This window comes from Aspergillus fischeri, genomic scaffold (assembly GCF_000149645.3).
Source record: "Aspergillus fischeri NRRL 181 1099437636259 genomic scaffold, whole genome shotgun sequence".
In the NCBI taxonomy this organism is placed as follows: domain Eukaryota; kingdom Fungi; phylum Ascomycota; class Eurotiomycetes; order Eurotiales; family Aspergillaceae; genus Aspergillus; species Aspergillus fischeri.
Window position 1 is genome coordinate 337,367 of NW_001509766.1, and position 24,315 is coordinate 361,681.

The window sequence follows — 24,315 nt, forward strand, 5'->3', positions numbered from 1 at the left end:
TGTTGCGCCAAACGCAAGCCATAGGTGATTGGGATCAATGATTGCTAAGTCCCTTGGCGCACGAGCAGACGAGACATTGCCTCCTCCTTGAGTTCGCTAATAATCGGTGTTGTTTGCTCGTGTGTGCATGCATATCTTGGATATCAGGAAATCCCCCGTGCAACTCGGAAGGAATCTTGCCATCGCGGGTTGTTCGTGCATCCTTGGACGCATCGGAGTGCTCCTAAAGTGGCCCTAAAAGTGACCGGACCAACGCTAAAGTCGCTCGATTGAATCTCCAGACCATTCATTCCCAACTAATCGAACAAGGATCGGATGGTCTACCCCATCTAGATTGTCCCGGTTATTGCCCCGGTTAATTTATATCAATTCCTCTGTTTCTCAGTCCTTGAGAGGGGCAGTGTGTGGAACATTGCCCCCCATGTCTAGTACACTATCTAGGAATTGACCACTGCTCGCTAAGAGGAAGAACAAGAATAATATTAACAATATTAATAATGTCTTTGTCGTCGACTGGAGGTCGGTCCAGGTTTCTTATGATGCCCTTGTCCCCTTGGTTTGGTCGAATTTGTCCGGCATGATTTCCTTTAAAACTTTTCTGTATTCTTTCATCCCAACCCCTCCTATCTGCTTAAAGGTCGCGAGTCTCTCTGCCTCGTTACTGCAAAACAGACTCTACCAAAATGGCGTTTGAGCAGGTCGAGTTAAAGGGCAATGTTCACGTTCAATCTGGCCGATCCAATGGAGACAATGGCTTGCCAGCTGGGAGTAAAGAGCTCCGACAACGGAACCAGCTCGAGGTTCGTATTGGTCGCCTGGCCGATTATGACATTGGCTAACTATTTAACTATAGAGATACCTGAATTTCTTCTCGACTTTGGCCTTTTCCGCCACCCTGATGGCTTCATGGGAGACGGTGGGAGGAAGTATGGCGGCCGGATTGCTCAATGGCGGGCCATCAGCAATCGTTTACGGAATGGTGTTTAGCACAATTGGCAGTGTAGCGGTTGCAGCATCACTGGCCGAACTTGCCTCTGTGTAAGACCGCTTCCATCTTCTATTGTCGAATGTCACGCTGATCGGATTGAATCGATATCCAGGAACCCGACAGCAGGTGCTCAATACCATTGGACCTATAATCTGAGCCCGAAGAGTCACAGACTTTTTCTCAGTTTCTTTCAGGGTATGTCTTTTGTTTGTATTAAGGATACGGATCAAGCTGACAACTTTCAGGATGGGTCACGGTATGATGACTCTGGTTGTCCTCATCACACAATATGTTGCTAACTGAGCAGGTCTTCTCCTGGTGTTCCCTGGTCTGTCTGGCGCCCTTCATGATTGGCAACCAGATACTGGGACTGGTTTCATTCAACCGCGAAAGCTATCACATCGAGAGATACCAGGGCACGCTGTTGACGTGGGCAGTCTTGATCATCCCAATCATCATCAACATTTATGCCCGGCGGGTCCTGGCAGTCATCGAGGTAGCAGCTGGTATCATGCACATCGTCTTCCTGCCCGTGACCATTGCAGTCCTTGTCGCGCTTGCACCTCGCAATCCCGATGAATTTGTTTGGAATACCTTTGTCAGCGGAATCAGTGGCTGGTCCAGTCCAGGCGTAGCTTGGGCTGTTGGTCTTCTGGGCGTGGTGACGCCCCTGGGTGGTGAGTAGCACCGAGATAATGTTCAAGAAGCATAAATCTCTGACAATCTTAGGCGTGGACGGTGTCATCCACATGGCCGAGGAGGTAAAGATGGCCCCAAAGACCGTACCAAGGTCCATGATCTGGGGAACCCTCACCAACGGCATCATGGCGTTCGGATACGCCATCGCCGTCCTCTACTGCATGGGAGATTACATGGAGGCCCTGACCTCCCCGACGGGATACCCAATCATCACGATCGTCTACCAGGCCACCAGGTCCAAGACCGCCGTCAATATCCTCATGGCCATGGGTCTTCTCCCCGGCTGGATTGCGCTGTTCAACGGCCTGGCATCCGTCACTCGCCTGACATGGGCTTTCGCCCGTGACAACGGGCTCCCATTCTCCGACTTTTTCGTGCACATCGACCGGAAGCACAAGATCCCCATCCGAGCTTTGTTCCTCGTCGCCACCGTCGTCGTCCTCCTGTCGTTCATCCAGATCGGATCCACCGCCGCGTTCAATGCAATCCTCTCCATCAGTACTCTCGGCCTGTACTTCTCGTACATCATCCCCCTGATCCTATTGGTGATCAAGCGCTTCCGCGAGCCCCAGGACATCCCCCGCGGTGTCTTCCACATGGGCCGCTGGGGTCTCCCCGTCAACCTCTTCGCGATTGCATTCGCAATCTATGTCTCCATCTTCCTACCCTTCCCAGCTCAGGTGCCTGTTACTCGCGAGAATATGAACTATGCGGGGCCCGTCCTTGGGGCGGTCATGATCTTCGCTTGTGTGGACTGGGTGGTGCGCGGACGGAAGAAGTGGGTGGGTCCGACGATTGTCACTCACGAGGACCGACGTTAGTTCTATGAAACCTGGCATAGCCTTGGATGAGATATATACAATGGTAATGCATATTACTTCCTTGCTATCTTCAGAAGTTCATTCCTGCTTAAATTTGCATGCGTATACACAGTGTGCTACATCAGGAAACTACAGAGCAAACACACCCAAAGCCACTGCAGCAGCCCCGAAAAGCCCACCAGCACTACCAGTCACCCGCGGCATTCCCCCGGTACTCGCATCCTCCGACGCAGTAGACTTTCCAGAGGCAGAAGCAGTCGCAGCCGTCGTAGCGGTAGCACTAGCAGTCGCCGGCGTCGCACCCGCACCCGCACCAGAACCAGCCGTAATAGTCACCGCCATCAGAGGCAAATCATTGGAAAAGGTCGAGGAACTAACACCAGGGAAATTCGCCCCCGCGCCGCTGGCCGTCTCGGTACACACGCCTGTGGTCGTTCCGCCAACAGAGCAGCTGACGGTCCAATGACTATGCGCATCAACCATCAGCTCGCAGATCAGGTCAAGGTTGTGAGTTTGTGACTTACAAGTCCTCCACCGGCTCATCCATCTTCAACACGGTGGTCGTGGGACCGGCGACAAGCGTCAGGCCGGGGCCCATGCCGCAGTCGGAGCTATCTGTGCCTGGGGGACAATTGATGCTGTATGTTGTTGCGGTGGCGTCCTAATAGGTCAGGTCAGATTGTTTTTGAGGTCGGGAATTGACATGACTCGTGAGAGCTTACACTACCGACGATGGAAGCGACAAGAGGCTGTGGGTCTGCGCCGTAGATCAACATGGAGGTGACGGTGTTCTGGGCTGACACCAGGCCGGCGGCGGCCAGGCTGAGGAGAAGCTGATATGCGAGCATTATGTCGATACGGTAAAGACAGACTTGATCAATGAGGTTCAAAAGAAAGTATGATGTTTGATCTGATTCAGGGGCATCAGATGGAAATGGAAAAACCTTAAGTTCTTGACTACAGAGATCTGCATAAAGCTAAATTAGTCATCATATTGCATATAACTAGATAACTATGCACTGCACTAAACAGTTGATTGAGTTGTATAGATATAAAGAGCAGAGTACGAAAATAAGAGACACCTTTACTCAATCCTCATCATCAATTGATTCTCCCCCCGCCATTTCCTCACACAATTACTCCGCTCTACAATCTCCCCATCAAAAGCCCACCACCACCGCTCGAAAACCACCTGTCCAACCTCCCACGCCTCTGGGGCAAATGGATCCCCGCCCCGGACTTTGATTCCCTCTCCACTGACATCTTCCATATCATAGACAAACCGAAGAAGACCAATGGGATCCTGCGCAGACTTTGGCCGCATCTCCGGCGGGAGATGGAACACCTGGATGAGTTTATCCCGGGTACTCGGCCAGGGAAGGAGATCCAGAATGGGATGATGAGGGATGAGTCGCTGAGAGGTAGTCGGTTGAAGATGACGGGGAAGTTCGATGACATCGTCGGTTCCGTCGGGACCAGATGCTGTTGAGGATGGCGATGAGGAGCCAGACAATAAAGATGGTGGCGAGGAGATCGTCGTCTGGCTCTCGGGTCCTTGGTAAAACGGGCTCATGGCCGTGAGGTCCCACAGTATGCCAGCAATATTCAACCGCTGGGCTACCTTCATTGCGGCATTGAGAAGCGTGAGAGAGGGGATCTCCAGCAGGTGGTCATCTGGGAAGGAGAATGTCGCGGATTGGTATGTTTGAAGCCGGTCCGAAAGACTGCAATCACCTCCAGGGCTGTTGGTGCTCTGAGTGGACTGAAATGAGGGCAGCATATCCGGTAGGAAAGCTGCTGGTGAGAAACAGGAGAATGGATCCTCTACGGCAGACAACGGCATTGTGGGAACTTCCTGAGAAGGAAGTAAAGGCCATAGTGGGGATTGCGGAAATGAGAGAAACTGGCTTGAAGAAAGTCTGTCTGGCATAAGATCCATGCTTTGATCAATGAGTTCGGGCATAATTTGGGAGGGGCCAACCCATGGACCTTCACTGTCAAATGAGATATCCTCTACTGCGTGTGAGACACCAACGTCAGCCGGGTCCGAGATCGTTCTTGTTTCAGCAGCTGCTTTCAAAGCCAACGGAGCGTCCCTGACTTGGGGCTGCCCGTCCTCAGAGCCAGTGCGACTCTCCGCTCGAGCCTGCAGAGCCTGCCATTGCTGTCTCTTCCTCTCACCTGCAGGAGTCAGCAGCAGCTCAGCGATAGGTTCTCACTACATACGGTATCTTCTTTGAGCTAGCACGCCCAGGACTCGTTTTCGCTCCGCCGGATCCTCGGTGATGTCCGGTACTGCGGGAATATCTCGCTTACGCTTGTTTGGCATTTTATTGGCCAATCAAGAGAGTTGTTTCTCAGAGCAGAGCAGATTGAGTTGTGACAGAGATGTGAGCAAAGAAGTCTGCGAGAAGAAGCGAAACAAGGACACGAAGAATGAGCGGGGGAGTCATAACGTTATGGTTATGGACACGCACTTTGCTGTGTGCTCCGGTTGATGATGGCTGGTAGAATGCGTGGAAATAGTTAGAAACACGAGACTCATCTAGCGCTCTGACCGTGATTGGACGATGCAATAGGAATTTACAGACACCTCGTATCCGTCTGCTTGTCCAAATTAAGCAGGCCAAGCTGCATGTTATGTTTGAGAGCAACGTTATGTTGACCGTTATGAGGTTTTAGTATCGAGGAATGGCTATATAAGGTCAATGAATTCGGGATGGAGGGGTACCAGAACAACATCATCAATCTAATCCGGGAAACTCAGAAATTAATCAATATCAATACACTGAGTCCTTAAAGACCACAATTATCAATGTCTCAGAACAATTACTCCATTCATTCAATTGCCGCGGCGTACGCCGTCGGTCTGTTCCCTCACGGCTATTACTATGTCAAGATGATGGCCAATGCCAAGGAACACGCTACAAACATTGTGTATGCTTAAGCAACTCTATCAAACACCAGACAGCTAATAGTATGGTACAGACCGCGAGAGAATCTGTCCAATCTCAAAGGCCGCCTTCCAGCCCAGATCTGGCAGCAACTCGCCAAAGCCCGAGGAGCACATCTGAATGCGATGGAAGGATTGCCTCTTTTTGCTGCTGCAATGGTAAGGCGCGCATGTGTCAAGAAATATTATCAAACTAATACATATCACACAGCTCGCTGGAAACCTGGCCAAACTTCCCACGAGCGATTTGAACACACTTTCGTTGGAGTATATCGGCGCTCGGCTCTTGTATACGGCTCTGTATATGGGAGCCAAGTCTGAGGCTGTCAGCTATTTGCGTACGGGTGTGTGGGCATGGAGCGTATCAATCCCGATTTGGGGATTGATTCAAGCTGGAAGGGTTCTGAACAAGGCCGAGTGATGTTGATCGAATGTTGTCTAATGCAACATTAGTTGCGACATTAGTTGCCTCCGCGTCTCAAGAAAGTAGATAATATGTTGGTTGTCAATGACATGTTTGAGAAGGAAGCAGTCTTCGAGATTGAGAAATCACTTCACAATGCTAGCGGCCCAGATGTACTTGTTCACAAGCAGCAGTCATTGATCTTGTCACAAGGGTAATCGGTCCCAGCTCCGGTCGATTTTCCGCTGCCTTTATAGCAAAATCGTTGACCCATGTCACTAAGGCGAGGCCTTCTTCATTATTTCCCGGTTCCTGGCACTCGATTATGTCCATACATAAAACGAAGAAAAATGTGAATTGGTGTAGTAACAGAATACTGCAGCATATGGTGTGTAAGCAGAGACACTCAGATATCCGAAGACCGTAGGTGAATTACCTGATACCCCAGAATGACCGCACCGTCGAACCCATGAGAGATTGAAACACCTTCAGAGACTTTCTGGCGAGGTCTACCGTGTGCCGTGGCAAGTGGTAGCTGTCCCGATTGCAACTCTTGGCCTGTGAGAGGACAATAATGATCCTGTAGCTTGTGAACAGAATGTCTGCACAGAACCAGGTGTCGATAAGATTTTTGGTGTTACTCATGAGCTCCTCCTGTACTGCGTAAGTTGAAAAGGACTATATCCACAATACGGAGCAGACATGGTGACTTACAACGTTCCAGTCAGCCAAGATTGCTTCCACTTCGGTGATGAGATCATCCAGCCAACTATCGTATGTAGCTGCATTCTGATCGGACTCAGCCTTCACCCAGCCCAAGTATTTCAGGACAACTAATGTCAGACGCATCGATGCCAGGAAGTGTATTTGAATGAAGTGCGTCGACGCATCATCGACGCCAGTGATCGAGGGGTCAGGAAGATTAACGGCCCATGACCCTTCAGGGAGCAGCGCTGGTTTACCAAATGAAAGACGAAAAAGGCAGTCGGTCCGAAGAAGGTGCCAAAATTCGAATCGCATTCGATTTCGCTCTACCTCATTTCTGTGTTGGGAGGACTCCTGCGGTGGACCGATGTGTCCGTCAGGCCCTTTAGGGTCCCCATCAAGGGAGAAATATCCAAGAGCCCTAGCAATGCTGCAGGCGTGACCGAAGATCTTCCACGAGAGTTCACTATTGCAGCCTTCCAGCGCCATCGATATCTGTTAAGAATCGTCAGCAAGTGAAGCTCACAAAAAGGTTTTGAGCTTATAATCACCATCAGAAAAGCGGCAAACAGGTCCTCTGGGGTATTCTTTATCTGATCCAACCAGCTGTCCACCAATCCTATGCTTGTCCGATAAATCGATCGTACGATGCCACCCCTTTGCACAGTGTTATCTGGATCCATCAAAATCCCTTGAAGCAGCACACTGTAATAAATGAGTGTTGACGTAGCATCCAAGCTGACGTGACGTATCTCCAGTAAGTCCGGGAAGCTTAAGAGAAAGCTCTTCTCCAAAGGAATCCGAAACCCCTCAAATTGATACGACTCATAGTACACTGCAGGATCGATTAGAGAACGGAACGTCAATTAATGGTAGATGGTAACGAACGATGTACCCATTTCTTCGCTTGTTCCTTTGGAATATGTGGGGGAACCGACACGTCTTTTTCTTGTTTGTCCTCTAGGCGTGAGACCTCCGACACTGCAGCCGCTATCGCGTTAATGCAAGCTTCGTTTTTGAAAACCTGGGATTGAACATGCTGTAGTAGACAGAAGACGTTTGACGTAAGCAGCAACTTGTCTTTGTCATCCTTGATTCCATTCAACATGCTATGCACAACGTCTCGTGCGCTGGGGATAAGCGACTGGTCTTCGTCCATCAGGTCGGGGCCTAGTGACGACCTTGGGTTATCCATGTCCGAGTCGCCCGAGGACACAGACATTGAACGAGACACGTCTATGGTGTCTGCATCTTGTCCAATCTTGCAATGATCTTCCAAGCGTTCTAGACGCCTGAGTATTTCCCGAAGGATCTGTTTGTCATGGAGGCCACTGATACATGTAAGCTATGTAGAGTAAAGGCCTTGGATATATGGAGTATGGACCAACCGTCTATTTTTGGATCGTGCTTTTCGCGGCAAATATGTACATTGTGCACCGACAGCTTCGCATCTGTCGCATCGAGGCTCAACTCTATTGCATCGGATCTAACTGCAGGTCAATATGAGTTCTGGACGGGAAACATTGAGATCGACACCTTCTTGGCCTGACAACGGGTGCACTAAACCTCTCTTAGCTCCAGTAAACGTAGTCAGAATTACAGATTACATACAGACATGCGCTTGGGTGGGTTTTCTGAAGGCATCGCTGTTCCAGACCATCAGGAGGTTGAAGGAGGTAAGAAAGAAAGCGGGGAATTTGCAGAGTCCGAAAGCCCGGCGGCACATGATCTTAGTGCCTCAGGTGCCCGGATTTCCAGAAATCCCCGAATGTCCGGCCCCCGTACCTCTCTGGAGCGTCCTTTTAAGCTCATTATTATTATTATTATTACTATCCCCACTTCGATGCTACCACTTTGTCATATAGGGAATGAGTTATGCTTATCCTGAAGTTCACCAGGGTAATAGAGGGCAATTTTTCTTCACCCCCCCGGCCCCTCCACATATAACCCCGATGCTGCCTGGAACGCCAAGTCTTTCCCTTTTTGGGTAACTCGTATTCAACTCCTGTTCCATTTTTTGACGACGTATCTATTATTTAATGACATTCTCATCCCCTATCATCTATATTTTTCCGATGGCTTCTCGTCCGCCAACTATTCCCACCGTACTTCAAAATGGGTAGCTCCGAAGATGGCCCTGCAGCAAGTGCGACCGAGAAACAAGCAGTGCTGGAAGGACAAGAAAAGAGCGAAGGCAAAAATGATGGAAAGCCCACGCAGACTGCCTCGCTGGGTAACTATTTCGTACGAAGTGTCTCCCCAGATTGCTTGCGATGCCACTGACAAGACTGCAGAGAGCCCTTTCCTACGCAACCGGGAAAGATCGCCTTGTATTAGCCGTGGCTTTGATATCAGCTATTGCGTCCGGTGTGGTATGTTACTACAGAGCTGTATCGGAAAACACATAACCTTATAACTCATATCTTCGACCAGCCTTTACCCCTGATGAACATTGTGTTTGGGAATCTTGTCGGTGAATTCAATGGATACTTCATGCCCGGCACAAGCGTCACCGAAGCGCAATTCAAAGCGTCCGTCAACAAACTGAGGTATAAAGGTCAAAAGAGTCTTGTTGTTCATGTGCTGACTTCAGACAGTCTGTACATTGTGTACCTGTTCATAGCGAAATTCTGCCTGACCTACTTCTCCATGGTAGGTGGGAACTCCAAAGAGAACGATGGATATATACTCACCATTGCAGTTCTGCTTTCGCGTCACCGGTCTCCGAGTATCAGCTGTTATTCGACTGGAATACGTCCAGGCCCTCTTCTCCCAGCCGATCAGTAAAGTGGACCAAGTTTCGGTGGGCACAGTCACGAATACCATCACGACGCTGTCCAATACAATCCAGCAGAGCATATCGGACAAGCTCGCCATTCTTTTTCAATCCGTCGCTCTGTTACTCGCAGCGTTCATCATCGCGTTCAAGTATTCATGGGCCTTGACTCTCGTCACAAGTTCTGCGCTGCTTTTCGTGGTTGTCGGCTGCAGTGTGACTCTACCGATCATGACGAAAATTCAGCAGAGGATCGACAAGGCAGATGAGAAGCATTCCTCAATTGCGGCCGAAGTATTTGGGTCTATTCGGACCGTGGTTTCCCTCGGTGCCCAGGAAAGTCTTTCCAAAAGATATGCCACCTGGGTGGAAGAAGCACGGAAACGTGGAAATGGGCTGTCTTTCATCTTAGGCATCCACTTTGCTTTGGTGTTCTTTGCTCTGTACGCTAGCTTTTCCCTCGCCTTCTGGTTTGGTTTAAAGCTATACAGGGAGGGCCACATCAAGGAGATCAACACAGTCATCACGTAGGTATATCCCCTCGCTTCGATTACCCGGCTTGGCCAACTTCTAATATACCGACAGAGTGTTCTTCTCTGTCATGATCGTGGTAAGTGTATTAGGGAATATCGCATCGCCCCTGATTATCGTGTCCAAAGCCGCCAGCGCTGCGGGCTCATTCTTCGAGTTGATCGATTCCGAAAAGGTGGATGCCGGGGGCCTTCGCGAACCCGATGCCTCAGCCCATGTCGATATAATTTTTCGAGATGTGCGCTTCACGTACCCTACACGACCAGACGTGCCTGTTCTCAAAGGACTAGACATTCGGTTTCAAAATGGGAAAACAACCGCATTAGTCGGTCCCTCTGGCTCGGGGAAAAGCACAATCGTTGCCCTGATAGAACGATGGTATCAGTTGGCGATGAGTCCAGAAGACCAGAACCAAGGGAGTATCTACGCTGGGCCGCATGATATCAACAGTCTGGACCTGAAATGGTGGAGATCGCAGATTGGACTCGTTCAGCAGGAGCCTTTCCTTTTCAATGATACCATCTTCAACAATGTTGCATTTGGCCTTATCGGAACACAGTGGGAAAAGGAGCCTGACAGTGTGAAGAGGGAACTGATCGAGAAGGCCTGTAGAGAGGCCTTTGCTGAGGAGTTCATTCAGCGTTTACCAGAAGTATGTTGGTCTTTGGAATAACTAGGCATGTCTGACTGTGACAGGGCTATGCAACCATTGTGGGGCAGAGCGGTATCAAATTGAGTGGCGGTCAGCGACAGCGCCTTGCTATCGCTCGGAGCATCGTGAAAGAACCAAAGATCTTGATATTGGACGAGGCGACGAGTGCCATCGACGTTCGCGGCGAGAAGATCGTACAGGCAGCCCTTGATAGGGTTTCCAGAAACCGCACAACCATCATGATTGCGCATCGGCTCTCCACAATTCGACGAGCAGATCATATTGTTGTTATGAAAGGAGGCGTGAATGTCGAGGAGGGAACACACGAGGAGCTCCTCCAGCGAGAGGGTGGAGTATACCGCGACCTTGTCAACGCTCAAAGGCTTGAACTGTTGGCAGAAGACGACAGCCACGCAGGCAACGCGATGCTCGAGTTACACGAAGAGGCCCAGTCTCCCACCATGTCTGTTCAAGAGAAGCTGCAAGATGAAGAAAACATCCAGGACAAAAGTCGAGGGTTTATTAGGACTATCGGGCTGCTACTGTATGAACAACGTGCGCGGTGGCCGTTGTACTTGGCGGTCCTCATCAGCACAGCTGGGGCTGGAAGTAAGTTAATCCTACAATTTATGGGTTTTGAGCTAAACATTTTTCGAAAATAGCGGCTTTTCCACTTCAGAGCTGGTTATTCGCAAAGCTCATCGAAGTGTTTCGGTTTACGGGCCAAAAGCTGGTTGATGCCGCCAATTTTTGGGCCTTGATGTTCTTTCTCCTCGCGCTCGCCGTTGGGGTTCTCTACTCTACGGTGGGATTCACTGCCAATTCTCTCTCAGTGGTAGGTACATATGTCCCATTTATGCTGCTCACGCTAATTCAAAATAGAGGATATCTGAAGCATGCCGAAAGGAGTATTTCCAGAACATCCTTGCGAAGCCTATACCATTTCATGATTTGAGCGAAAACGCTTCTGGCTCCATTGTTTCCCGCCTCGCAACCGATCCAAAGCAGGTTCAAGAGCTTATCGGTCTAAATGGTGCATTGCCTCTCATTTCAACATTTAGCATGATAGGTTGCATTGCAATTGCCTTTTCCTTTGGATGGAAGCTGAGCCTGGTGACGGTGTTTGCCGCCTTGCCATGCACATTCTTGGCTGCCTTTATGCGCATCAGATATGAACTGCAGTTCGAGGCAATGAATGCCGCGGTTTACGCAGGAAGTTCGCAGTTTGCAGCGGAAGCCATTGATGCATTTCGGACAGTTTCATCCTTGACGATGGAGGACGCCATCCTCGATCGATACACCCAACTCTTGCGGGAACAACAAAAGAAGGCTTTCCGCAAGGCGAGATACGCAACTCTGATATTCGCTTTCTCAGATAGCGTGGAGTTGTGCGCAATGGCACTCACTTTCTGGTTCGTATTACTCCCTGAGAGCTACAATAGAAAGTTACTGATGGTTACAGGTATGGTGGGCAGCTTCTCGCCTCCAGGGAATACCAACCGACCTCATTCTTCGTTATATTTATGGCGATCATCCAGGGCGGACAATCGGCCGGCCAGTTCTTCAGTTTCGCATCCAACTTTGCTCAAGCCGCTGCATCCGCGAACAGGATATTGAACTCGCGCCCGCCACCAGGGGGGCTCGGCGCCGCGAGCATCGAAAAGCAACAAGTCGTGCGTAGCGGGGACCGGACGGGGGCTAGTGTCGAGTTCCGTGACGTTTCTTTTAGATACCCTTCACAGGATGTCCCTCTTTTCACTGGACTTAATGTTAGTATTCAGAGCGGACAGTTTGTCGCCTTCGTCGGACCGTCCGGCTGCGGGAAAACCACTGTGATCTCACTCCTCGAGAGATTCTATAGTCCGTCGCAGGGCACGATCATTTTCAACGGCGAAGACATCCGTACCCTTGAAATGACATCCTATCGCAGGGAACTATCGCTGGTCGCTCAGGAGCCACGCCTCTTCGAAGGCAGTATTCGCGAGAACATCACCCTCGGCCTCGACCAGTCGGAGTTCACCGAGGAGGAATTTATCCAAGCATGCAAAGACGCAGAGATCCATGATTTCATTACATCGCTTCCAGAAGGCTACGCCACGGAGCTCGGCATCAAAGCACAGACATCGCTCAGCGGTGGCCAGCGTCAAAGACTCTGTATTGCGCGTGCATTGCTCCGGAAGCCGTCACTCCTGCTTCTGGACGAGGCAACTTCGAGCCTGGACTCGCAGTCAGAAAAGGTGGTGCAGGGCGCTATGGAACGTCTGGCCCAAAAGAGGAGTCTGACCATCGTCGCGGTTGCTCATAGACTGGCTACTATCCAGAAAGCAGATACTATCTACGTTTTTGGGACAGCCCATGCCGGCCAAGCGTCTCGGATCGTGGAACAGGGGACGCACCAGGAACTGCTCCGGGCTAAGGGGACGTATTGGCAGATGGTAAGTAGCCTTCGATTTTTGACATAAGCCGTTACTAACTTTTGTATGCGTAGTGTCAGGAGCATGCACTTGACAGGTGATCCCAATTCACACGCGCCTGGATACCTTAGCAGTATTTGAGGGATGACCACCTCACTTGGCCCTATCCCTGGGGGCTTCTTATTGTAACATAGATTACCACTCAATTCCTAATATCAGATCGCCGACTGTGATTTATACTCCCCTCAAACATCTAATCCTCCCTCTATACTACCTTCTGCCAATGCTGCCACTCGTATTGAGCCAACCTAGTGACTGGTCATCAAACTGATCACTCAACCTCATCCTCCCATGACCAATTGTTCCACACTACGCTCGCCAAAACTGGCTAGAAGATACTTTTCCTAGTTTATACTCCTCATGAGAAGATCAAAAGTTCCCAAAAAGGGAATTGGTAGTGTCGCTAATTGGCCGATGTAATTATATACGACGACCACCCCACATGTCGCCTTTGCGCATAAAGACCACTGCAGGGCCCTACCCACCATATTTTTGCCTGGCCTTGGTTTTAGCTTCCAAGGCTGTTCCATAAGCCTCTGAAATAAGCAACAAAAGATCCAATCCCGTCTGGACGAATTACTAGTCTCTCGATTGACTACGGACTAGCGATACTACACCACTAAAATGTCACCTCATCACCGCTGACAGTCAATATTAGGTTTTGCCACCGTTGGAGTTTTAGACTGTCTATCTGCTTTTGCCTTTCGTCTCCTCGATCTTGTCAATCTATTCCTGGATAACGGCGCTGGTGCCAATCTCACCATCTCCCCAAGAGAAGGACCGGCCCTGATTAAGGCAGTCAACGAAATGTACGATTGACTAGTTAAGCCTCTAATATAGGAAACTAACTATATCTCTTATACTACGGCCCTTGCGCTTATAGTTAAGTAGCCGATCCTATAACTACTAGTACCCTGCTTACATATGGCATCTACTATAACTTTAAAGAATCAGATCGACCTCTTCCGCCTCATCCCTTCTTTGGGGACTACGACTCTACCATTTCGAGAGAACTAGGAGCGGCGGACTATACACCTGCCCTCGTCTGGGGTGCTACCCTTGCCACCACCTTCCAGGAAGTGGACGGTTTCTCCAAGAGTCAATCTGGCCTCGTCTACGTGGCGTTGAGATAACCGGGCTCCAATGTGCAGCTTCACCCTTGACTACTTCCTACAGCGGGGGCGGCCGTTAACCAAGCTATACTTAAAACCATTCTTTAGAGGCATCAAAATAGAGACATATTTGATTTGCTCAGCTTGTCAATGTCTGAGGCGGCACATGCGAGAAGACTTTCCTATTATGGTCGCTGTAGCAGAAGACCTCTTCCGTAATTAAATTGCAGTCCATCCAGATACGTCTCATCCTTTCTCTATTCCATTCGACAGGATGCTAAATAATGACGTTGAGCATAGACTGTATCGCAAGTCCGGCGCGGTGATTACCAAGCCATCTGGCCTTACGATCTAGACCAAGAATTCTGTGACCCCGCCGTGCGCCCTGGAGGCAATCAGCTCGGGCAACTTTCACCTTATTGTTGATAGAGCTCTGAGGCATAAACTGAGAGCGAGTCAATTATCCTATTCGGGACCGCCGTGCGCCCCGGCTGACACCACCCGCCACCCGCCCGAATACATCACTGCTGCCATGATACTGGCCAGCATCTTGCCCTGTCTGTTGTAGCATGTGCGGGCATATGACTATAGACAAATTCCTCTTAGCGAGAAAGCCAAAACCTATAAATTCAGTGATCCGTCCTCTGCCATTGTCCCAAAAACAACCTAGAGAGTCCAACACAAGCCACAAAATCGAGAATCCAGTCTTCTTACTTCTCAATCAATCAATCAACTGTTCTCTTGCTATTTATATCATGAAGCTTCTAGCTACTTTCCTTCTACTTGCTGCAGCTGTCACTGCCTGCAAGGACCCTGCTTACCGGTGCAAGAATCCCCAGGGAACTAAATCATCCGACTACTCCAAAACTGTGGAGATCTGCTCGGAAGTCGCTGATGGAGCCAGCATGTGCTATTGTTATGGCGCAGCTGAGGATTATTGCTACCTTGAAGACGCAGAAAAGGTAAAGAAGTTCATAGACTACTGCAAGAGAGACGACCCATGGTACGCCGCGGCCTGTTAGACCACAGACAGAGGTAAGTATTGGAGCGCTACTAGCTTATTGACATGCTGGCTAATTGCGCTAAACAGTTGCCAAACCCATGTACTGTTGCTGCATTTATGCAAATGCCATCGGATGCTCTATGGACTTGGTCTAATACCGTTACTACTTGTGTTTCGCTCCACTGAGGTCTTCCCATTTTAGTGCTTGTTTCTCCCTGTTTGAAGTTGGCAGTCTCTTCTCTGTAATACAATTATAGAGCTGTCACCATGGCTGAGATATCAGGCGAGTTCGTCCCAGAGCTTTTCTTTTGTAGGAGCAACCCCTGCCCGGGACTCATGCGAGGACCGAGCAGTAGGTTACTATGTTTAGTTAATTATTGCGGTAATATATTGACTTAATGGACTTTCTGGAGAATCCTGTTCGTTCCAGTACTACTCGTATTTATCCCTGGTCTGGGTGGAGATAGCCTGCAAGAGGGATCTCCAGCTGCTCAAGCAGGGTTCTGTCTGTTGACATCGAACCTCTCATGAAGGTCCAATTCCCAGTCCGTCATGTACGAGGACCTTACTTGACATCTTGTCGGGGTTACTGCGCACCAGTCGAAGCCACCATCTGCTGAGAGAACGACTCGTTCCGGCCATCGATCTCCACCTTACAGTGTGTTGAGGTCCATTGTCCAACGACCTGCTTCTCCAGGGAGCATGATGGCTGAATTAACAAGCATCTCTGGGATCTGGAGTCCATTACGCGGTGTCATATTATACTTACTGACCTGCTAGTTGAAAATCAATAGCCTTGGAATCGATACTCTAGCCAACACCTCAAGTCATGACGAAATAAAACAAGGTTACATTGTCGAAGAGAACAGAATCCGAACCTTCAAGCAGGTGGCATCATCCTTGCGGAGGCAGCAATCGATTAGGGAGTCCTAAAGCCTCCTTTGTTCTCTTTGACTCTCCAACACCCAGAATTTCTTCCAAGGCTAGCTCAGATCATCAGACTATACGCTCTGTTGAAAAATATAAGACCCTAGACTGATGAATCATGTCCGGACACCTTTTTAGCCTAGTGGAATTATATTTCGATACGCTCCCGAGGTAGGTCCAATCCATATATGTAGTTTGAGACACAATTTTGTATATGTCACCGGCGGAGACCTCGCTTTCTCTGAATCATCGGGTCATGAAAGAGCAGCTATGTATGTTTGAAACTGGAGCGACGAGGCACGGATAATACTTGATTCATTCAGTTCTACGGAGAACCCCAGTCCCTTACCGCTCATAAGCGCTGGGGCGGTTCCCGCATATCCACTGATTATGATGGGCTGGGACGGCGAATAAAAACACCTGACCTGACCCCCATCCACCATATATTTACCCAGTTATACCGTCCTGGCCTCGCGTCTGGAGGAGGATGGCCAATGATAGGCTTGGTAGCATTTAGTGGCTTCTACCAGTTCACCCTGAGTATCAAGGGACCAGTCAGGCCACGCACATTGTCCATCAGGAGAGCTCAGCTAGAAGACAGAATATTTTTGAGCCTGAGGCCTGTTGCAAATGACGGTAGATGAAAATTTGATTCTGTCATGGCAGAAAGGGACAAACAAACTAACATAGCCTCAGAGACCGAGAAAGCAGGATCATGGAAGCATCCTCTCATTCAGCAGGCTGAGGGATAAAAGCCGCCGCACCATATGTTTTAGCATAACAGGTGACCGCATATTGGGAGATTGCATTACATCTCGAGATCCTCTTCACTATCCTCGCCCTGGGGGTCCGGAGTTTCTTGATCATAACTGAGTAGAGAACTTATTGCCTGTGGTAGGTGTTGGTTTAAGGCTACACCAGCCGCTTTCTTATTTTTCGCTGGATTCTTGATTGGAGACCTGTTATCGTCAGTATAACCTCCATTAATAAAGAATTATAATTCCTTAGGTAAGTTCTTTTGTATTAACAGCTGGAAATAGAGGTATCTCCTTAGCTCTCAGGTGATACATATGTACTCTATGCCAGTCAGCTAATCCATAAATGTGTTGGCTTTGTATGGGGCCTAATAGCCATTGTTGGTAGCGTAGGTTGTGATCTTCCGATCGCCTTCTTCTCTAGTCACAGTGATGCCGAGACGGGCACCTGGATCACTATCTCGAGCCTGTGTGGCCCAGCGATTGGGGTGTCTTTCACCGGGCGGCTTGAGCTCCGCCCGAACTCGCAGATTGTGTTTTGCATCCAGCTGATCAGGCGGAACTTTAATAGCTGCAATAACATACATGGGCAACTCAGCAGTAACCGTATCCCCTGGTCTTTTGCAGCCCTTATAAAAGCGGCCGCTGTTGAGTAGTTCCATCCTTGTTTTGTATCTTGGAATGAGTACGGCATCTTCAGGAGAACGCTTTTGAGAGAGACTCTGAAATAGAACACTGTAGGAGATATCCCTAGCCTTTTCTAAAGTCTCCTCGTCCATTTCAAGGACGGCATCTGGGTCTTTAGTGAGATTCGTCTCTACTTGCAGCACTTGCTTGACCTTGGCTTCTTTCGCAGCTTTGATGGTGGTGTCTCCTTGTGGATCATCAGACAGGACTTTGTTGATAGCATTTACTGCTTCTTCCAATTGCTCCTCAGTCACCTTGAGGTAACCATTGGGGTCATCAGTTACAATCTCGTCGGGAGTGACATCAGTGTCTTCGTCGAGGTCCATCTCGGCTTGCAACGCTTGCTTAACTGTGGCTCCTTTGGCAGCTTTGATGGAAACTTCTTCCTGTGGGCCATCAGAAACGAATTTGTCGAGAGGATTTACCTGTTCGAATAGTGCGTCGTCAGTCGTCTTAATCACATTGAGAAGGGTATTTGGCTTATCCTCAGCATAGGATTGTTGGACTGACCAACATAAGCGCGCCAGTATTGTTCGTTTCGGTTGTCTAGGATAAAATCTAGATAGCCACTGTTGGTACGCCACGGGCCCGCTCCATCACTGAGCTGCTCCTCACGAACGGTTTCGAGTCTAATCAGGTCAGATCCTTCGTAAGATCAACCTATGCTATAATAGTGGGGGTACATACTCTTTAACGGTTATCTTCTTCCCTTCCAGTTTCCTGATTTCTGGACAGATACCATTGAAGAGTACTTCGATAAGATCCTCTTTTCCCACAGAATTGATGATACTTCGGTACGGGACGTGCCTCATATTCTCATCGGCTTGCCTCAACAGATGGTCCATGACGATACTGAGTGCTAGTTTGAGACCTGAGAATTTGATTTCCGGTGTGACGAGGTAGGCGTTCTGAAAATTCTTAGCATCATACTAAAGATGAATTATGGTAGCCTTACCGATTGGTCTTCCTGTCCCACTGGGGCTCGTGAATCGGACGTCGGCAGTCTATACTTAGTTGAAAAATCCGCTGGCTGTGACGGGGTTTTCTGCGGCGTAGAAGTTCGAATGCCTGTCTTTGAGCTCTGAGGCTCACGAGGTTGAGGATTTGCTGAAAATATGGACCTTGCACCTCGATGTCTGTGGGGTGTAGGGTTTTCAACTATTTCCTGATACTGATACTTTCTCTCGGTGCATTCGGATTTATGGCCTTTCTGATGGCAGATTTGACAGACAGGACAGGTAGGGCACTTATCTATGATGTGTCCCTCCTTACAACAGTACGCGCAAGGACGGTATGGACATCTCAAAGTAATATGCGGTCCCATAGCACCACATCCTTCGCAGGCAGGGGGATCTGGGTTGAACATTTTGATGACTTAGATTGCATTAAGTCGTTCAGTTAAGATGACACTATTGTTGTACATGTAGGAGGGAAAAGGAGGATGAAGGAACGCAAGAACTCTTATGTAGCAGGTCCTAGAGAAGGTTCAGGCTTTAGGGCAGACTACACTGACTAATAGAATCTGTAGGAGGATCCTGGTAGTCCTATAGGATACTTGCAGCCATACAGTATCTAATTATCATTGGTCAATTCTAAGAGCTGGCTATGTCTAGATCTTCTGTGAGGAGCAAACATAGTCCAACATGCCCAATGGCAGATGTTTTACTTATCAAGATGTCTAAGCATGAGCCTTGTCTCCCTAGACACTGGAAGCTGTTGTTGTTATTCTCCCTCTCAGTCTATTTCTCTCCGTGTGTATGCCATGTCAATAGTGCTAAAAGCCATACACAAGACGACCTTATGATATCACTCTGCGACTAGATGCCACACGCAGTCTTAATTTATTAGAAGAATCACAAACCATGTTTCCTTGAGGTTGCAGATGCCCGGAATTCCACATGCATCTACCACATCACTATGTCTCTTAACACCTGTAGCTTCCCGAAACATCCAAGTATGTAGCCCACATACTAAGACCTACCGAGAGATTACATACTTGTTGCTGATGCAGATCATTTGTTTGTATGTTGTTTTTCCTTTTTTCTTCTCTCTCAATCTTTCAGTCCCTACCACCACTAATCAGCTCGTGCCTGCAGCGAAAGCCAGAGCCTCTCATTGAATGGGGAAATGGTCATGAATCATGTATATAGTTTGAGTGAGTAACAAGCATTTATCAGCTACTTCTTTGACATAGCTAGTTGATTGTTAGTCTGAATTGAAATGTGCCACTGTGATATCTATTGCATACACGGCTAGTACAACAGACTATAGCTGCAATCCAGATGCGGACTTCTGGTATTTTTATAATGACTAGTACCTAGCCCATCCTTAAGTTTTGTCAAAGAAAACCACGGAGAGTTTTATGTTGGAATGTAAGAGTTATGCTTCTACTCTTGTCAGCATTGTTGGTTGTCAGTTAGTTGGCAAGATTAATCAAGCCAAATAGTCTTGTTGCTTTCTCTTCAGTAGATATCAACACTAAATGCTAAAAGTATTTAAGGGTCTACAACATATCACATGAGATTCTCACATTATAATGATGGTGATACAGCATGTATGCTGCTTCTTTGTTGAGAGATGGATTGACAGGAGTTGAATTTAGCTCTGGATTTGAGCACGCAAGCATTGGACAAGGCAAAGCTACAAAACAATGCCACCCCCATAGAGGAACATTCCCTGCTCTGATTGCGACAATCACAGGTCGACAATGTCGGACAACCATTGTTGAGAGTGAACAAATTTCAACACCTTCAGGTTAAGGCGACCATTCAAATCTCCTCTCCCTATTCTACGATTCTTTAGTCCGGCGACACGATTCAACATGGAGGTCACTATATTGGCAGAGCGGGCATTACTCGGCCGCCTTGCAGCAATTGCGAATTATTGAGCTTAATTTGTCAGGTAATAGCAAATCTGAATATTATATATGAGGGGCAAAATATTGAGTTACTCCGAGGGCGTACTAAACACGCGTACTAGTATCCTTAAGGTAATTTAGGGCAGTGAGGTATCTACTTATCCTTTGAGGAAGGCCCTCAAAAGGGGCAAAAATACTGAAGGGCAGGATTCAACGAATTTACATTCCACAAGAGGCCATTTAAATGGAGTAAAAGTGAAAAGGAAGGGAAGGAATTCGATCCAAACGACAACGGCGCGACTCTCAGGAGATCATAACGAGGACGACAGATGATTTCCGATTCAAAACATTTGTATTGCCAAATACGAAGGAGTCCTCCCAACAAAAGGAAAAAGGAAAAAAGAAAAGAAGATATGAGAACCCGACAAGGCGGGGATTTGAACCCCGGCTCACGAATGAATTTGATATTCGGGGATGATGACCAGACCGGCATCGGCCTTTACAACACCCAATTCGAATCAAACGCCTTAACCACTCGGCCACCTTGCCTGTTAGTGAAACATCAAAACCTAATGTCTTTTGTCCTGATTGAGAACAGATTCGCCTCCACTACGTAGTAGAAGGATGGAATGTAGCCCAAACTCGCGCCAGTCCTTCGTAGATTATGGCCATGTCTCATCATCTAAGGATCAAATACCTGCGGGTTAGAGTCCAGAAAGAAATACATTTGATCACACGCTGAGTCAAGGCCACTAACAAGCTGTCAGTCTTATCCTCCATGTTGTATAAATTCGGGTCAAATCCAACCCTTCTACCGGAGGGAAATTTTTTAAAAAAAAAAATTTTTCCGGGCTCCTTTTCTACATATCACAGTAGCTTGAAAACAAATCAACAGCTGGCAAGGTGGCCGAGTGGTTAAGGCGTCAGTTTCGAATTGGGCAAGCTCAATTAGCTGATTCCCTAGGGATCGCCGGTTCGAATCCGGTCCTTGTCGGTTTTTTTTGGATGGCCCCTCGAACCCAATCTACCATTAGTGGTAATTGCTTCGCGGATCGTGCGCCAAGTGGCCGCTCCTCGGCAATCTTTCTGGTAATTCAACGTTAAATTCAGACTCTTATCTACAACAGGCAAGGGCCGAGTGGTTAAGGCGTCAGTTTTGAATTTGAACAAACTCTATAGCTGATTCCCGAGGGATCGTCGTCGAATCCGGCCTTTGTCGATGTTTTTGTTAGTTTTTGACAATCGTCCTTAATCTAATCTGAAAATTATACTCTCACTCTGCAACAGGCAAGGTGGCCGAGTGGTTGGAATGTGGTAGACGAGACGATTCTAAGGCCAACAAAATTGTTAATCGCCTTGACAGATGCAGGTACCATGTGGCATAACACTGGATGCTGAAGTGCTTTTTCTCTTGTGCAACTAATACAAGCATAACTAGATAAATGCAACATTGGATTTTATTTATACTCCATTGATTTTCACTTGGTTAGGAATATGTGGACTAGCATGTCGGGTGTGAGAATATATATACACAATTCCCCGAATAAAAACGCAAGCAAAGGATTCCCACATACTGGGACACATGAATCATTAAGGTCGTCAAGGTCAAGGACATATATAATTGATAGTCTCAATGTCCATATACGTAATGGATTTGATGTATTCTTAAGTCAATCACTCATTGCCTCCTTCACACTCATGTTGGGAGATGTCATTGAAGCGAGTTCTAGGATAGAGTTACCTTCCAGCAGAGAAGCAAAATGTACTCATTCAAAGCAGAGGATGTCGCCTAAGTCTCGACCAGTCTTGTTTCGCTTCACAGCGCTCCTCAGTGCTCGGTCCCCGGACGCAATTAATCCATAATGAATCTTAGGATTATCAGAGCCACGTGCAGGTCGATCCACAATTTGAGCCCTTTCACATCTCCTACATGTGGCCTGACCAGGTACATGAGGATAATCCGGTCGGAAGAGAACGTCCGAACCTGCTGACGGCCGTCGGTAATCTGCGAGGCATGGCCATTTTTGCACATTTTCTGACAGAAAGGTGTTCACTTTGTCGATTTCCTCAGGTGGTCGGATCGCATCACCTCCACTGCACTCCTCAAGATGGGAGGGGGTGGCCAGAGGAATCCTGCAAGGGTGAACCCATCATCTACATCATTTCCTAGGTCATATTGAACTACCCTACTAAATGGACCCTCGGGCATACTCACAACAATATCACCGACGCGGATGTCGTGTTTTGGGCTTGGCACACCACCTCCAATGCCCACCAGAAGTCGCCATTTGATTGATGGGAACGTGCGTTGCATATTGTTAGCGACGATTGCCGCGGCTCCTTTCCCTTGGGTAACTGGAAGACAGGCAATCACGACATTGTGACCACTAGTTCGCCGAGGACATATATGCGTGTGTCGCCTTGCTTGGTGGGCAAACGAGGATGTTCGTCGTCAAGCATGTAGCGGACAGCGCTCATCTTAATACCCCTGGCGCACACCACACCGACAGTGTAATTATGGTAGGTCCATGGATTCGCACAGTACTCGTTTGTAGACGGGATCGGAGATCCATTGTACCCACGGCGCTTCTTTTGAGTTCCATCTGTTACTGAAAAAACGCCTTCTCTGTTGTATCGGCGTCCCTCAGTTGTCCTTTCCATAGCAATTTTCTCCTGGCGCCTTTTCAGTAAGGATCTTCTTCGCTATACCAACGTGGTAAACACAGGCTACAGGGCGATCGCCTCTGAGATAGGACTAAAAACGGGGTCCTCGGAGTAGCACCGCTTCGTCAGGAGGTTGTCAAGCAGCATGGCCTCATCCTGAGGCATAGCAGTAGGGAGGAGGGGTTCCCTCCATCGTTTCGCATGTTTCAGTCTTGTGCGATTTGCCAGCGCGTAAATCACGTGCTTAGCTCGTAGGTATAGAAAAGGTGAGGCTGAATCCGCATGGGCTTATGACCATGTCGCTTCCTCCAGTTATACTGGTTTGGCATGCTATTTCTTGCCCATTGTGACTAGTTAAATTAGTGCATATGTATCACCATAATCAAAAGTTTTTACCGGGGTGCCATCAATAGGAGATCCAGGAAGTTGGCAAGGAGGTATGCACAATCAGTGCTTATGTATCAAAAAGACAGAAACTAGTTTGCCTGGCACTAAAGCTGTATAACAGTCCCATAGATAGGCCTGATACTTTTTTTTCTAGCTCAAATACAGTCTTTGTCAAAGATTGTGGGGTATTGAATGCATGGATAATAACTTAATAAGACTTGCTGGTTAAGTAGTGTGCTTCCCCTGTACCCTGACATAAAACACACTGTCTAATTTTAAGAAGAAATAAACTTCCTCATGCTTTAGTATCTAACTATTTTTTAGCTTCTCTTGTAAAGGGTGGATCACAGCTGTCACAAGGACATAAATATTACTATGACTAGTGTTAGGAATTCTGCTGTAATTGAAGCAATCTGTCTCTAGATAATGTATTATAATATATGCAAAGGTGTTGCATAGTCTTATAAGTTAGATAGAATCCTCACCTATGTGCTATGGTGCTTAATTAAAATCTTAAAGCAATGACTTATATCACCTCTAAATAGCTAAGCCGCTATAGTTTCTGGTGCAAAAGCCATGCATAACTGTGGCCTTTCTGTTATCACCTAGACTTACTCTGTAGTCCACAATGTATAATACAATCTTCAGGAAACCTCGTGCCATTATCTGGCAGCATGAATTCCCAGATCCAGGCTGTTATTGTCCGTGCTCCAGCACCAGACTCTGGACAAAACTGTATGAGATGTGGCAAACCAAGCACTCTACGGAATCCAAGATCGAGGGCCTTGCTGAATGCAGAAGATCTGTCGTGTAATATCGCCCACTGAAGGCTAACCCTTGTTCATGGTCAAATAAGTGACTATCTAGATGATCTATATACCCCAGTATTCATAATCCAAATTGTAATAGAGTAGATAAGTA

The 24,315-nt window shown here is 48.0% G+C and overlaps 10 protein-coding genes and 2 non-coding genes across 12 annotated transcripts, besides 1 other annotated feature; 5 read left to right on the top strand and 7 right to left on the bottom strand.

Moving 5' to 3' along the window:
* Nucleotides 1–683: 683 nt before the first annotated feature.
* On the top strand, nt 684–2,508 carry NFIA_112990 (putative GABA permease; the record flags this gene model as incomplete). Its single annotated transcript, XM_001262667.1, has 5 exons — nt 684–800; nt 854–1,038; nt 1,101–1,194; nt 1,296–1,665; nt 1,718–2,508. 5 exons carry the CDS (start codon nt 684–686, stop codon nt 2,506–2,508), a joined length of 1,557 nt encoding a protein of 518 aa, XP_001262668.1.
* A 129-nt stretch (nt 2,509–2,637) lies between these two features.
* NFIA_113000 (putative GPI anchored protein) lies at nt 2,638–3,356 on the bottom strand (the record flags this gene model as incomplete). Its single annotated transcript, XM_001262668.1, has 3 exons — nt 2,638–2,974; nt 3,033–3,169; nt 3,231–3,356. The coding sequence occupies 3 exons, from the start codon at nt 3,354–3,356 to the stop codon at nt 2,638–2,640; spliced, it is 600 nt and encodes a 199-aa protein (XP_001262669.1).
* Nucleotides 3,357–3,592: 236 nt separating this feature from the next.
* Nucleotides 3,593–4,837, bottom strand: NFIA_113010 (uncharacterized protein; the record flags this gene model as incomplete). The annotated part of the gene is made up of 2 exons (XM_001262669.1): nt 3,593–4,689; nt 4,735–4,837. The coding sequence occupies 2 exons, from the start codon at nt 4,835–4,837 to the stop codon at nt 3,593–3,595; spliced, it is 1,200 nt and encodes a 399-aa protein (XP_001262670.1).
* Nucleotides 4,838–5,323: 486 nt separating this feature from the next.
* On the top strand, nt 5,324–5,882 carry NFIA_113020 (MAPEG family protein; the record flags this gene model as incomplete). Its single annotated transcript, XM_001262670.1, has 3 exons — nt 5,324–5,445; nt 5,497–5,620; nt 5,673–5,882. 3 exons carry the CDS (start codon nt 5,324–5,326, stop codon nt 5,880–5,882), a joined length of 456 nt encoding a protein of 151 aa, XP_001262671.1.
* Nucleotides 5,883–6,296: 414 nt separating this feature from the next.
* On the bottom strand, nt 6,297–7,791 carry NFIA_113030 (transcription factor domain-containing protein; the record flags this gene model as incomplete). Its single annotated transcript, XM_001262671.1, has 4 exons — nt 6,297–6,518; nt 6,579–7,064; nt 7,121–7,404; nt 7,458–7,791. The coding sequence occupies 4 exons, from the start codon at nt 7,789–7,791 to the stop codon at nt 6,297–6,299; spliced, it is 1,326 nt and encodes a 441-aa protein (XP_001262672.1).
* Nucleotides 7,792–8,379: 588 nt separating this feature from the next.
* Nucleotides 8,380–8,402: a microsatellite.
* A 282-nt stretch (nt 8,403–8,684) lies between these two features.
* NFIA_113040 (ABC transporter ATP-binding protein) lies at nt 8,685–12,990 on the top strand (the record flags this gene model as incomplete). Its single annotated transcript, XM_001262672.1, has 9 exons — nt 8,685–8,813; nt 8,864–8,941; nt 9,003–9,221; nt 9,271–9,872; nt 9,931–10,528; nt 10,573–11,137; nt 11,191–11,363; nt 11,411–11,940; nt 11,991–12,990. The coding sequence occupies 9 exons, from the start codon at nt 8,685–8,687 to the stop codon at nt 12,988–12,990; spliced, it is 3,894 nt and encodes a 1,297-aa protein (XP_001262673.1).
* Nucleotides 12,991–14,869: 1,879 nt separating this feature from the next.
* On the top strand, nt 14,870–15,272 carry NFIA_113050 (uncharacterized protein; the record flags this gene model as incomplete). Its single annotated transcript, XM_001262673.1, has 2 exons — nt 14,870–15,131; nt 15,205–15,272. The coding sequence occupies 2 exons, from the start codon at nt 14,870–14,872 to the stop codon at nt 15,270–15,272; spliced, it is 330 nt and encodes a 109-aa protein (XP_001262674.1).
* Nucleotides 15,273–17,167: 1,895 nt separating this feature from the next.
* Nucleotides 17,168–18,331, bottom strand: NFIA_113060 (uncharacterized protein; the record flags this gene model as incomplete). The annotated part of the gene is made up of 3 exons (XM_001262674.1): nt 17,168–17,911; nt 18,001–18,115; nt 18,174–18,331. 3 exons carry the CDS (start codon nt 18,329–18,331, stop codon nt 17,168–17,170), a joined length of 1,017 nt encoding a protein of 338 aa, XP_001262675.1.
* Nucleotides 18,332–20,765: 2,434 nt separating this feature from the next.
* On the bottom strand, nt 20,766–20,892 carry NFIA_113070. Its single transcript has one exon. It is a non-coding gene; the product is annotated as a tRNA-Ser (tRNA).
* A 348-nt stretch (nt 20,893–21,240) lies between these two features.
* Nucleotides 21,241–21,337, top strand: NFIA_113080. The gene has a single exon. It is a non-coding gene; the product is annotated as a tRNA-Ser (tRNA).
* An 858-nt stretch (nt 21,338–22,195) lies between these two features.
* NFIA_113090 (uncharacterized protein) lies at nt 22,196–22,657 on the bottom strand (the record flags this gene model as incomplete). Its single annotated transcript, XM_001262675.1, has 2 exons — nt 22,196–22,378; nt 22,433–22,657. 2 exons carry the CDS (start codon nt 22,655–22,657, stop codon nt 22,196–22,198), a joined length of 408 nt encoding a protein of 135 aa, XP_001262676.1.
* Nucleotides 22,658–22,713: 56 nt separating this feature from the next.
* Nucleotides 22,714–23,172, bottom strand: NFIA_113100 (uncharacterized protein; the record flags this gene model as incomplete). Its single annotated transcript, XM_001262676.1, has 2 exons — nt 22,714–22,946; nt 23,100–23,172. The coding sequence occupies 2 exons, from the start codon at nt 23,170–23,172 to the stop codon at nt 22,714–22,716; spliced, it is 306 nt and encodes a 101-aa protein (XP_001262677.1).
* Between the last annotated feature and the right edge of the window lie 1,143 nt (nt 23,173–24,315).